At 38.8% G+C, this 14,770-nt stretch overlaps 1 protein-coding gene across 1 annotated transcript; it reads right to left on the bottom strand.

Moving 5' to 3' along the window:
* Positions 1–432: 432 nt before the first annotated feature.
* On the bottom strand, positions 433–13,761 carry rnf215 (ring finger protein 215). Its single transcript, XM_022664715.2, has 10 exons — positions 13,382–13,761; positions 11,980–12,171; positions 10,806–10,877; positions 10,568–10,653; positions 9,902–9,956; positions 8,998–9,102; positions 8,793–8,909; positions 6,454–6,600; positions 6,176–6,278; positions 433–4,749 (listed from the first exon to the last, which is right to left on the bottom strand). Exons 1-10 carry the CDS (start codon positions 13,598–13,600, stop codon positions 4,736–4,738), a joined length of 1,110 nt encoding a protein of 369 aa, XP_022520436.2. The 5' UTR covers positions 13,601–13,761; the 3' UTR covers positions 433–4,735.
* Positions 13,762–14,770: the final 1,009 nt, after the last annotated feature.

The raw sequence follows: 14,770 nt of genomic DNA, 5'->3' as shown, positions 1-14,770 counted from the left end.
GAATCTACATGGGTTCTAATGAATCTACATGGGTTTTAATGAGTTCTAAATGAGTTCTAATGAATCTACATGGGTTTTAATGATTTATAAATGGGTTCTTATTAATCTACATTGGTTTTAATGGGTTCTACATGCGCTCTAATGAATCTACATGGGTTTTAAGTTCTAAATGAGTTCAAATGGAATCTATATGTAAGTGTAGAAAGATGAAGATAAAGCAGCAAGGTCAAAGGTAAGCAGAATAGATTATTATTATTATTTTTTTATTTTTTTTTTATAAAGTCCAAACTGGACAAAATGAACCAAAGTGCTAAAGCAGAAGAGTTGTTCGATGTTAGAATTCTGCATTTTTTTTCGCATTAATTCTTGAAAAATAAGACAAATATTCTAGATATTTTCAAAACACAAGCATACACAATATGTCATACACAATATTTTCAATATTTTATAATGCATTGTTTATTATATAAATGGACATTTTCTGGTGATTCGAATGAACGATGGTTCGAATCCTGTTTATGTAGTTTGCCATCAGCTGCCAGAGCCCTGAGAGAGCACATTTGGCCTTGCTCTCTCTGGGTGGTTACAGTAGATGGTGCTCCTTCCCCTTATCACTCCTAGGGTGATGTGGATCAGCACAAGGCTGCGTCTGTGAGCTGATGTATTAGAACCGAGTCGCTGCGCTGCTTTCCTCCGAGCGTTAGCGCTGTGATGCTACTCGGCAATGCTGCATCAGCAGCAGTTCAAAAAGAGGCGGAGTCTGACTTCACATGTATCGGATTGGCAGTGTAAAATGGGGATAAAATTATATTTAAAAAATTAACTTTGTGATTTCAACTCTTTAACTGGATTAATTACGCAATAATACACTCAAGGTTTGTGCTATAACCTGTAAAATTGGCACTGCTGTAAAGATTATAGAGTAGATCAGCACAGCAGTGCCAATATTACATGTTATAACATGAACCTCGAGTGTATTATTGTGATTATACCACAGTTCCATTATCGCTGTTTATTGAAAGATTTTAAAGAATTAATGAGGAGGAGAAAATAGGATCTGATTGGTTATAAAAACTCTGCCAGTTAAAATAGTTCCATTGCTGCTCTGTTTGTAGCTGCGCTGTTTGGCTTGTAAGCGCTGCATCGTTGCTAGGTTACCTGTATGTGGCGGAGTAAGAGTAATACACGGAGAGTTTCGGTTACAGTGCATTACCGGCTGATAACGGCACTCATAGAACGCCTCTCAGCCAATCACTTTGCAGGATCTGATGTTAGATCAGAGTCTTCTGATCATCTGGAGCTTCTGCAGGTCTTTCTGCTTTTACCAGCTGAAGAGTTCAGAGTGCCAACTGCAGTGTGTGTGTGTGTTTGTTACAGCTATGTCTATGGCTAAGCTCCGCCCCTTTCCCCATACACACAACAGACAAATAAAAAACAAACACAGTAAAACAAGAACAGGATCTGAGTTTTAAGATCTTACAAGATTATAATTCATATTAGAAACAATAAATACTGTTTTTAAGACTTTTCACCGTCTCCGTTTGTGTGTGTGTGTGTGTGTGTGTGTGTGTGTGTGATATGTTTTTCCTCACATTAAACCCATATTAAAGACAGTACTGTATTCTCCTGCAGGATGGGGAGCTGCAGTAACAGTGGTGGTTCAGGATGCAGCAAGTTAATTTAAAGCATTTGCTTTAAATAAACTTTAAATAGATTTAAAGTAAAAATTCAGTAGCGATTTACAAGATTTTAGTTCTTACTGGGAAGCATTCGAGTTATTTCAAAACACATTTTCATTAATTTAATGAATTGAATGTAATTGGGTTGAAAGAATCTGAATTAAATGCAAACATAAAAAAAAACTATTTTATATCTTAAAATAATGTTTTACTTGTCTTAAAAAAGTATTTCATGTTAAAATTTATTGTCAAATAATTGTATAAAATTTCAATATAATAAAAGCTGAATATGGAGTAAAATAACTTCCAAGGTAAAATTAATGTTTTTATTCTTTTTTTTTTAATAGTGTGAATTCTACTAGTAAAACACGTTCATTAAATGTGTTAAAATGAGTTTAATATGTTGGAATTAATGTAAAAGTGCATTACAACATTTTACATTTAAAGTCAATCCAATCTTTTAAAGAAATATAATACTTTTGCTTTTTCTTTCCAATAAAAGTATAGTAATAATGAATTTTGCAATCTGAAAATATTTCATTTTATATTTAAAGTTAAAATAAAAATTAAGAAATTATTGTTATTTTGATGTAAAATGTTGTCAAGTGTTAAGATTCTAGCTGTTAAAATTAAAATCCTATGGATATTTGCAAAAATTTCAGTTCTTACTAATTAAAATTTATAAATTTGGAAGATTTTTACTTTTTTATTTTTACTACTGTGAAACAGAGATGTGAATTATTTTTTTTTTAAAGAAAACAAGTAAATATAGACATGATTATACAGTATAACAGACTATTTACTAGCAAAATCGAATTGTTACATGTGAAAATCTAACTTTTATATAAAAATACAGTTTAAAAATAAGGTTAAATGGCACTGCTTCCGTAGTGAGAACTGAAATGTTGCGTGCTAAAATGTTACGTTTTATTTTGATGTCAGATTTCATTTTTAAAAATATATAATTACATTAAATAGTAAAGAACTTGCTGCAGTAGGTAAACATCCAGAATTGGGGGCTGCGGTAAAAACTGAGCAGTACTGAAGTACTAAAACTTTACTACTTTTAAAGTAAAACATTATTTGACATGCCCATATATTGTATATTCATACCAGGCTAAACAATGCTTTAGCCATGCTTAAGAAAATCAGAATATGATAACTAATATTATAATAAATAAAGGGTTAGCACTGACGGGTGCTAACACACACACTCGACACACACACACACCCTGAGCTCAATGTGTGTGTGTTAATAAGGTAAAGTCTTTTGGAAGCAGAGATGATTTAGGGGCGGGGCATGGCAGGGGGCGTGGTTTTGCCAGGGCCATATCATTATTGTACAGGCTTGCACATTCACATTAGGTAGATTGTAACTGCATAACTGTAAAAATTCTGCTTTATCCACCTTATTCTGCCAAGCCCACTTTCAAAAGTTCATTTGGGTGGAAGCTACATCTGTGGTTGAACCCACTAAATTTAAAACTACATTTAAAAATACACCCAACTTCAGACACTTAAGACAGTGCACAGCACGATCAGCCAGCAGACTTTGTCTGAGGGAGGGATCTATACCCACTGTCTGTGGAGAGTGAGCAGATCAGAGAGATGCAAGATAAACATTTTCAAATAATGAGTTTTGTGCTTTTATCACAGTTAAGCATGAACTAGATCTAGAACAAGCACAAGCTAACGGTAACATGTGGTTAAAATTCAATGTAAACATGGGGCGTGGCCTGCAATAGCTTATTTGCATTATTAAAGTGACAGAACCCTTAAACGGCTCAAGCATAGTATATAGCGATATAAAAATATAAAAAGAATAAAAGAATGTTGCATTCAGTGATTAGAGTATAATAAATGGTATTAGGTAGATAATCATAAATAATTTGGTAGGTATTGTCATTTAAAATGAGAACCGTGTTTTATTTTTTATTCTCTGTATTAAAGGTGAACTCCGGTGTAATTTTTTTTTTCACTTTTGGTGTAGTAAAACATGATAAAGAGTACTAACCTTTGTTGCATAGCTCACCTCTGCTCTCCTACAGCTTTCTGAAATCCAGTAATTTTATTCAGTTTGTGCAAACAAGCTTTAGACTTGATAATATGGGGCATATTTTTTGTGCCTGCACATAAATCGCTTTTTACATCATTATCCAGGATTTTTTTTTTATAAACTTCTTGTACAGTTTTTAGGTTATTAATGCCTCTTTTTACATGTCACAGCTCTCCGGCCGATTTTAGCAATAAAGTGTGGAGCTACTTTGAACATGGATAATGGTGTAAAAAGCGATTTATCTGCAGGGGTAAAAAATATGCCCCATATCATCCAGTCTAAAGCTTGTTTACAGCCAAAGTCCATTTTACCCAGGAGTTCTCCTTTAATCAACAAAAAAAAGTTCTGCACTGTCACTATTGCACGTATGTACATTGCAATATAAATACTAAAAGAATATATTGTGCGGCTCCAGGTATGAAGGTTTGGGTGGATGTTGTTGTAAATGTGGCTCTTCAACCACAGACGCAGCTCCTCCTTATAATGCTGAATAAGGTGGATAAAAATTAAAGCTGAACAAACTATTTTTAAAAAATTAGCGTAATAATTAGCATTAGCTTCAATGACTAGCTAAACCCCAGTGTGGCGAGTGTTTAGCTACAATATGCCTAAACCTCAAAAAAAAACACTGAAGTGAATATTTTTGGCGGGAAAGAAAGAAGCATTAAGGTAGTAAAGCAGTAAATCAGTAATGCAGTAAAGCAGTGTAGCGCCCCCTGCTGTTGCCAGTCTTTAAAACACACAGTAGAGGCTGTAGTCCAGTCCAGAGATCTGTAGCACATTAATTACTTTAAGGAAGCTGGAACCTCAGGGTCATGTAGAGGTCAGACATGGAGGTTAGGAGTCTCTGGAGAGGTCAAGGGTCATTCTCCCGGAGACGCCCCGGATTTACAGTACAGTACAGTGCAGTACAGGGTCCGGAGAGACAGGAGAGACAGGGGGCACTGTCTGGAGAGAATCCGGTCCCGGTACCGACCCGTCAGAGGGAGCCCGCTCCTCCTCAACAGAAATTACCTGCAGAACAGGAAGCTACAGTTTAGCTACACCATAGCAACCACCTTGTAGCCAATTAGTTAACACCTAGCAACGGCCTAGCACCACCATAGCAATGACTTAGATTACCAATATTATAACAACTGCCTAGGAAACCATAGCTACCGACAGGGACACTACAGCAACCAAGCTGTATACCAGAGCAACCACTTAGCAACATTATAGAAACCACTTGGCACACCATGGCAACCACTCGGCAACACCATAACAACCACCTACTTAGCAAATGCCTAGTAACACCACAGCAACTGCGCAGGAAACCATAGCAACCAAGTATCCAAGTATCCAGTATAGTATCCAAGGGGATTGCTAAGAGGTTGCCAAGGTATTTGACTTGGTTGCTGTGGCATCCCTGTTGGTTGCTATGCTTTCCTGGGTCCCAGGTGGTTGCTGTGGTCTTGCTCTGAAGATGATTGCAATGGTTTTGATGCATGGTTACAAGGCAGTTGCTGAATGGTTTCTATGGTATTCCAGGTGGTTTTAAGTTGAGAAAGTTGCCTAGGTATTCAACTTGGTTGCTGTGGTTTACTATGCAGTTGCTGTGGTGTTACTAGGCAGTTGTTAGGTAGATGATTGTAATGGTTTTGCCACATGGTTACAAAACAGTTGCAAATAGTTTCTACACTGTTCAAAGTGGTTGCCAAGGTATTTGACTTGGTTGCTGTGGCGTCCCTGTTGGTTTCCCGTTGGGTTCTATGCAGTTGCTGTGGTGTTACTAGGCATTTGCTAGGCAGGTGGTTGCTATGATATCCCTGGTGGTTGCTGTGGTGTTATTAGGCATTTGCTGGGTAGATAAATGCAATGTTTTTTGCTATATGGTTACAGTAGCCTGACTGTTGCTGAATGGTTTCTATGGTATTCCATGTGGTTGCTATGTAGTTGGTAAGAGGTTGCCAAGGTATATGACTTGGTTGCTGTGGCGTCCCTGTTGATTGTTAGGGTTTTCTATGCAATTGCTGTGGTGTTACTTGGCATTTGCTAGGTAGATGATTGCTATGGTGTTGCTGAGTGGTTGCCATGGATTGCCAAGTAGTTTCTATAATGTTGCTAAGTGTTTGCTCTGGTACACAATTCAGTTGCTGCAGTGTCCCTATTGGCTGCTACGATGTCCTAGGCAGTTGCTGTGGTGTTACTAGGCAGTTGCTAGGTAGGTGGTTGCCATGGTGTTGCTAAATGTTTGCAAGGTGTTTGCTCTAAAGTTGAAAAATGAACTCTACATGAGGTGCTGTAGTATGGTAAGGTATTTATAATAAGGTTAATGTGGTTATGGGGTGTTGTTAGGTGGCTGCTATCCAAAGAATACTGAATATGAATATACTTTGCAATATGTTTAATAAATAATAAATGTGTGTGTGTGTGTGTGTGTGTGTGTGTGTGTTATACTGACCGAGTACACTGCGTTTGCAGAGAGGGCAGGTTTGCTGCAGCAGAAGCCACGGATCCACACAGTCTCTGTGGAACTCATGAAGACACGGCAACACCCGCAAACACTGCGCAACACACACACACACACACACACACACACACACACACCAGACACAAACACCAGACACAACAGTCAGTTCAGACTTGCTGACATATAAAGGTTTATAGAGGATATAAAGGGATTAGAAAAGAATGAATGGTCAGGGTGTGCATGTGTGTGTGTGTGTGTGTGTGTGTTACCTGGTTGTTGAGGTATTGCTCCAGGCACACCGCGCAGCTCTCCGTCTCCGGCTGGCCGTGTGTGGGGTCGCTCCAGGCTTTGGGCTGACGGTACTTTCGGGTCTTTAATGAGGAGAGCAGCTTCAGCAGATCCGGCTTCGGATGCAGCTGAGAAAGAGAGTGAGAGTGAGAGAGAGAGATTTACTCATAATATAAAGAGAAATAGAGATTTACTTATAATGCGCAGAGATAGGGAAAGAAAGAATGAGAGAGATTGAGAGAGAGAGAGAAAGAGGAAGAGAGATTTACTCATAATGTGGAGAGAGAGAGAGAGAGAGAATGCAGAATTCTGTAGAATGATTCTAAAAGTCCAGAGAAAAACTCCAACCAACGCATGCAGGGCAGAATTAGGCCGATTTCCTCTGATCATCAACATCCAAAAACGAGCTCTAAATTTCTGGATGCACTTGAAGACGAGTCCCAGTGACACGCTGCAATTTAGGGCGTTACAGACCCAAGAACTGAACCCTGAAAAGAGCTCCCTCAGTCAGCTGGTCCTGAGGCTTATTAACCCTCTAACAGATACTAATAGACAGCAGCCTCAGCCCAGCACTGCTTTATCAACCAAACTCAACATCAGGCAAATCACCAAACACAGTCTGAATGATTATCTGGAACATTGGCAAAAAGAAATCCAAACTCAAAACAAACTGGAATGCTATCGGGCCCTAAAAACAGAGTATAAATTAGAGGAATATCTCCTGACTGTCAGAGATAGAAAGCAGAGACAGATCCTGACCAAGTACAGACTCAGTGACCACAGACTGGCCATAGAGACCGGCAGGTATAAACAGTCCTGGCTGCCCAGAGAGGAGAGACTGTGTGGTCACTGTACGACAGGTGAGGTCGAGACGGAGATGCACTTCCTTCTACAGTGTGACAAATTTAAAGGAACTCGAAATTTCTTCATTAACAAATTTAATGAATTGATTCCAAATTTTGAAAAATTTTCGCTATCAGAAAAATTACGGATCACTCTGGGGGAGGGGCACACCGCCCCCCTCGCTGCCAAATACGTCAGTGCGTGTCACAGCCTGAGAGACAGTGGGTAACACCTCAAAATGACCTCAAAAATCCTGGGGACCTCATCCCAGAGAAAATGATTATTATTATATAATTATAATTATTGTTAAATGATATAATTATTATAATAATCATAATTATTTTCTGTTATAAATGTTATTATGTCTGTTATGTATGTTCATATACCATTCTTGTTAATAGTTATAATGCTTTGGCAACACTGTAATTCACAGTCATGCTAATAAAGCTATATTGAATTGAATTGAATTGAGAGAGAGATACATTTACTCACAATACAGAGAGGGAGTGATAGATAGATTTAAATGCAGAGAGAGACGAAAGAATGAGATGATTTACTGGAGGGCTAGAGAAAGAAAGAGAGGGAAAGGAAGAGAGAGATTTACTCATAATGTGAAGAGAGATGGAGAGAGAGAAAGAGAATTGAAGAGAGTTTTACAATACTGAGAGATTTACTTAATGCGGAGGTAGAGAGAGAAAGGAAGAGAGATAGATTTACAATACAGAGAGAGAGCGAGATAAAGAGAGAGAAAGGAAGAGAGATAGATTTACAATACAGAGAGAGAGCGAGATAAAGAGAGAGAAAGGAAGAGAGATAGATTTACAATACAGAGAGAGAGCGAGATAAAGAGAGAGAGAAAGGAAGAGCGATAGATTTACAATACAGAGAGAGAGCGAGATAAAGAGAGAGAGAAAGGAAGAGCGATAGATTTACAATACAGAGAGAGAGTGAGATAGAGAGAGAAAGAAAGAGAGAGAAAGGAAGAGAGAGATAGTTACTTACAATACGGAGAGAGAGAAAGAGAGATAGTTACTCAATACGGAGAGAGAGAGAGAGAGATAGTTACTCACAATAGAGAGAGAGATACTCATAATTCAGAGAAAGATAGAGAAAGAAAGAGAAAGAAAGAGAGAGATAGTTACAATATAGAGAGAGCGAGATAAAGAGAGAGAAAGGAAGAGAGATAGATTTACAACACAGAGAGAGTGAGATAAAGAGAGAGAAAGAAAGAGAGAAAAAAGAGAGATAGTTACAATACAGAGAGAGAGAGAGAGAGAAACAGAGATAGTTACTCACAATAGAGAGAGAGATACTCATAATTCAGAGAAAGACAGAGAGAGAAATAGAAAGAGAAAGAAAGAAAGAAAGATACAATACGAAGAGAGAGGGAAAGATAGAGACTGATTTAGAAATAAAGTGATAAACCTGATTTTTTATTAAACTATCACTCCAGTATTAATTGATGGGGGGGGGTCACCTGCAGGTCATCGTTGAACTGGTTGTCCTGGTACTGCCAGCGGGCGTGAACTATGACCCCAGTGGACAGAATCAGAGCCACCAGCACCACCGTGTTCCACAGCTGCTGCAGATACTTCTGATAAAACCCAGAGGAGGAAATTTACACTGAGATTTACAGAGAGATTTCACTCAGAGAATAAACACCTGTCCTTAAACTGTCATACCTGTACAGGTGAGTTAATCTCTCCAGTGCAGATCACCCCCTGCCACTCCCCGTACAGCCCCCCTCTGGAGCGCCCACAGCTCGACCACAGGGTCAGAGTGGCCCCCTGTAACACAAATACACACAAATACACACAAGCACCAGTCAAAAGTCTGAAAAGTCTTTTTTATTATGTTTTTACACTGTAAATGTAATATTACAGACTATATTAAATTTACAGCTTTGGTAAAAAAAAAAAAGAAAAAAGATACCACTTAAAAATGATGAATTTCTTTGATTTTACCAAATTGAAAATAATCAACCTCAAGCCATCAAACCAAACTGAACTGCTTGAATTTTTGCACCAGGAGTGAGTAGCATAAAGTTATCCAAAAGCAGTGTGTAAGACTGGTGGAGGAGAACATGATGCCAATATGCATGAAAACTGATTAAAACCAGGGTTATTTCACCAAATATTGATTTCTGAACTATTAAAACTTTATGAATATGAACTTGTTTTCTTTGCATTATTTGAGGTCTGAAAGTTCTGCATCTTTTTTGTTATTTCAGACATTTCTCATTTTCTGCAAATAAATGCTCTAAATGACGATATTTTTATTTGGAATTTGGGAGATATTATGTCCGTAGTATATAGAATAAAACAATGTTCATTTTACTCAAATATAAACCTATAAATAGTAAAATCAGAGAAACTGATTCAGAAACTGAAGTGCTCTCTTATTTTTTTTCCAGAGCTGTATAAAAGAACATGTGCCGAATTATCTTGTGAACAAAAAATGTGTTAAACAAATCAATTAAGTTTTATGTATTTAATATTAATCTAAAATAATTAAATAAATTAAATAAAAAATAAAGAAGAACACTGAATAAAAACAGGTGTCCAACTTTTGACTAAAACATCTTACCAGGTTATTCTGTAGGAATGTTTTGTATGTGATTTTTGCAGTTGCGCGAAGACCTCTGAAAAACAATGCAAAAACGAAACATACTGATTTAAAAAAGGCAATAAAATGACAAAAAAAAATTGTATTTTTTCCTACATAGTAAATGAATCCTGAATTTTCCAGAGTATAAATCGGTGGGTTTAGTCTTCCTTTAACTTGAGTCTGTTTCTGTGGCTGGTAACTCTGGTTACTGTGCAATAGAGAAACTTCTGCTCTTCCTTTTCTGGGCTGTTCTTGATGAGTGCCAGTTTCATCATTATAACATTTTTTGATGGCCTTTTTTGCAACTGCACTTGGATGTAGCATTGCTGAGTAGCATCACAGTGTTAACGCTCGGAGCAAAGCGCAGCGACTCGGTTCTGATACATCAGCTCACAGACGCAGCCTTGTGCTGATCCACATCACCCTAGGAGTGATGAGGGGAAAGAGCACCATCTACTGTACTCTAACCACACAGAGAGAGCAAAGCCAAATGTGCTCAAGCAGCTGATGGCACACAACATGAACGGGATTCAAACCAGCAATCCCCGATTATAGTGGCAGCAAATCTGTCATCTAAGCAAGAGGTGCTACTTTGAAGAATCTAAAATATTAATGTAGAATTTTAAAGTGTGTCGAAACCTATACCTGAGTAGAGCACCGATGAGTTTGGTGACGTTTTCTGACGTCTGAATGATGATGATTGGCTTGGAAAGAACCTGTGAGAGATCCATCTATAAATGAGGAGAGAAAAGAACAGCCTTTTTGAAGTGGTAAATCATTATTAATTAAAAAAAAACTACATTGTACAATACATATTGTCTGTGTTAACTGCTTTAATGCGAGTTTACCAATCAGATTTCAGAACAGAGAAAACGTGCAGTACCTCTCGTACTGTGTTCTGGTTGAGGACGAGGATTATGAGTGCAGACGCCCCCAAAACCAGAGCTCTCTTCATCTGTGGAGAAATAAAACACATCACTTCTTCACCTGCCTCTCTTCTTACCCTGATGCACCATCTTTCTGGAACCGAATAAACCTGGACTCATCAGATCTTCACATAATCTTATTCCATTGCTCTAGAGTCCAGTCTTTATGCTCCCTATCTAATTAAAGATGTTTTGCTGGTTATTCTCACTGATAAGTGCTTTTCTCAGAACTATGCAGCTGTTTAGTCCCTTTAATCCTTTAATTTCCCTTCACAGCACTGTGTGAGTGGGGGAAAGCTTTTACTTTCACTATTAAACATCATATCCCTGAGAAACATACCAGTCCAGCTTAAGATTTTTTAGAAACATTTCATAAACAACATTTAAACGCTGGTAATTTCCATCTCTGAAGAACCCTCACACGTTCAACTGTGCTATAGGCGAGGATGTGTCCGTGTACTTTGGTACTCACTATATGCAGATCAGTCAATCAATAATACCACCCCCCTCCCTCCTGCCCCGCCTCTAAACCCATACATCACCCAGTGCCTCCCTAAACTACCCCTGACATTTTTTTATAGCCTTTTTCAAAATTGACTTGAGGGTGAAGTCGTTCAAGATTTTCATATTCCTTCTTGGAAGATGATGTTCCCCCACTGTCCTTTCACTTTTTAATATTGCGTTGGATTATAATCGGTTCTTAACCGGATTTAAGTAATTTTAGCTTCAATCTCCTCACAATAATTGATGGATGCCAATACTTTGATCCTTCTGAAACAGATTAACATCGTTCTCACAACCATAAGGTTCAGTAGTCTTTCCACATAGTTGTTTTAACAAATGAGAAGCTACTCCCTGCATCAGTTAGTGTTTAATAACATGTTGCCAGCTGACATATAATAATCACCCATGAAGTAATTATTATCCAATAGGGAGGCTCTTACCTATTTGCTTAGAAAAATCCAAGTGGTAACCAATTTTTCTGGTGCTAGGAAGAGTACTTTATTTATTATACTTGCACTATATGTCCAAGCATTTGGCTACTCTAGGTACGTGTCCTAATACCTCTGTCCATATAGTATATATATATATATATATATATATATATATATATATATATATGTCATTCACCTTGTTGACCACAGCAGAAGCAAAGGATTCCTGGTTGCCGTTAGAATTAGCGCCACCTTCATCCATCTCAACAGGTACCACCCCAATCCACGGGTTCTTCTGTTCTTCAGCAGCACCTTCATCACCATCACCAACATCATCATCGTCATCCTCTCGACTGATCGCCTCATTCTCTTCATCATCCACACGGATCTGTAAGGCAGAGTTTATAAGCCTTTTAAGTTAATATTTACAGTATTTACACTATTATTATTGTATCACATACCATTACACTTATACACATACACCGATAAAGCATAACATTATGACCACCTCATTGTTTCTTGTTGTATGATCAGTAGACACTGAGCAACACCATAACAACCCCCACAGACAGTACAGCAACACCTTAGTAACCACCTAGGAACCACCACGCATATCAAAGTGTCCGAGCAAGCTATATGATCAGCAGACACTTAGCAACACCATAACAACCCCCTATAAATACTACAGCAACACCTTAGCAACCACCTGGGAACCACCACAGATATTAAAGTGTCTGAGCAAAATATATGATCAGCAGACACTTAGCAACTCCATAACAGATTCCCCCACAGACACTACAGCAACACCATAACAACCCCTACAGATACTACAGCAACACCTTAGCAATCACCCAGGAACCACCACGGATACCAAAGTGTCCGAGCAGGCTATATATATGATCAGCAGATGCTTAGCAACACCATAACAACCCCACAGACACTACAGCAACACCTTAGCAACCACCCAGGAACCACCACGGATACCAAAGTGTCCTAGCAAACTGTATATGATCAGGAGACACTTAGCAACACCATAACAATCCCCAACAGACACTACAGCAACACCATAACAGCCCCCACAGACACTACAGCAACACCATAACAACCCCCACAGACACTACAGCAACACCTTAGCAATCACCCAGGAACCACCACGGATACCAAAGTGTCCTAGCAAACTGTATATGATCAGGAGACGCTTAGCAACACCATAACAATCCCCAACAGACACTACAGCAACACCATAACAGCCCCCACAGACACTACAGCAACACCATAACAACCCCCACAGACACTACAGCAACACCTTAGCAATCACCCAGGAACCACCACGGATACCAAAGTGTCCGAGCAGGCTATATATGATCAGCAGACGCTTAGCAACACCATAACAACCCCCACAGATCCTACAGCAACACTTAAGCAACCACCTAGGAACAACAACCAACACCAAAGTGTCCGAGCAAGCTATATATGATTAGCAGACGCTTAGCAGCACCACAACAACCCCCAAAGACACTACAGCAACACCTTAGCAACCACCCAGGAACAAAGTGGTGGTTTTAATGTTATGCTGGTGGATGTCCTGCACCACTCACCAGTCTGAGATCTCCCTGAAGGCCTGGGGGTCTCTGGTCCTGGATGTTCAGGCTGTCCTGCAGCAGCTGGCCCTGCAGGACCCCTCCAGAGTCCTGCTCCACCAGCACCTCCACCACCGCCACCTGCTCCGCCCACAGAGCTCCTCCACCCGGCCACAGGCTCAGCGCCGCGGCCGCCAGCAGCGCCCACAGCCCACACTGACCCCCAGCAGCCCCCATACCCGGAGAGAGAGACAGGTACAGCGGAGCTTCAGCGCGGTGTCTCTCTACCCTCAGCCTGTCTCTCTCTCTAAACTCCAGCCTGCTGTAAACAAACCAGCCCAGATCCGCTCTCTCTGTCTCACAGCGCAACACCGCCACTGAGCATGCGCATACACACCTGTCTCACCACCAGGGGGCGCTCCCGAGCGAGTCCAAAATGAATGAACTCATAGATACATTGTTTTTTTTTTTCAATTATTTTTTAATTATTATTTTTTATGTGTGTTTTTGTTTGTAGTGAACGTTTTTATTTTTTTATATATATTTTTTAATCAATTTTATTGACTTTTGCATATGATACAGTTCAACAAAATAACATATATACATAACAGTATACCAAAAATAAATTATGCACTCGAACAGTAAATCTAACAAGCAAACAAATAAAAAAAATAAATAAATAAATAAATAAAAAAATTGAAAAGCTTCTAAATGTCTTCTGCTTCATGACATTTCTTATTGTTTGTTTGTCGAAAGTTTGCCAAGGTTTGTATATAGTTATAGTTATAAGTCTGAGTGAACAAATGATTGGAAAGATGTTTCACAATTATCACTCCAGACTGTGAAGGAAAAAATAAAGAATCTTTCTTTTCCTGGGGTGGTCCTGATGAGTGCCAGTTCCATCAATAAATGTTTTTAATGATTGACTGGATTGAAAACCCTTTTTTTAGTTTTTTTTTACTTTTCAGACCGAAATACGTTCCAGTGATAGAAAAAAAAGAATGCTGTTTTCTATTTGCAATGCACACAAAATAAGACACTACTATCCAAATATAAAATATGTTTAAAAATATCCAATTAAGTCATTTTTTATTTCTAAACATGTTAAAAACACTGTATTTAACACTGAATGGGTAAGTGAGGAAATTCAATAGATAGATAGATAGATAGATAGATAGATAGATAGATAGATAGATAGATAGATAGATAGATAGATAGATAGACAGACCCGGCGGCATGGGCGGGCATTGGCGGGCAGTGCCCCCCCACAGAGTCAGCTATGCCCCCCCTGACTGGACTGGAAGCCGTATATGTTTTTTTTTTGTTTTGTTTTGTTTTCACCTCTGAGTGAACATCTTTCTATTTTTCCTATCTCAGTTTGTCAGTCATACAATTCAACCAATCAGT

This window comes from Astyanax mexicanus, chromosome 22 (assembly GCF_023375975.1).
Source record: "Astyanax mexicanus isolate ESR-SI-001 chromosome 22, AstMex3_surface, whole genome shotgun sequence".
Classification (NCBI taxonomy): domain Eukaryota; kingdom Metazoa; phylum Chordata; class Actinopteri; order Characiformes; family Acestrorhamphidae; genus Astyanax; species Astyanax mexicanus.
This window is presented reverse-complemented; position numbering and strand designations above follow the sequence as displayed.

Coding starts and splice junctions, on each gene's coding strand:
- rnf215 (XM_022664715.2), bottom strand. CDS start 13,600: ATGGGGGCTGCTGGGGGTCAGTGTGGGCTGTGGGCGCTGCTGGCGGCC. Junction 10,654..10,805: donor ACCAGAACACAGTACGAGAG/GTACTGCACGTT, acceptor CCTCATTTATAG/ATGGATCTCTCACAGGTTCT. Junction 8,910..8,997: donor AGATTAACTCACCTGTACAG/GTATGACAGTTT, acceptor GGGTTTTATCAG/AAGTATCTGCAGCAGCTGTG.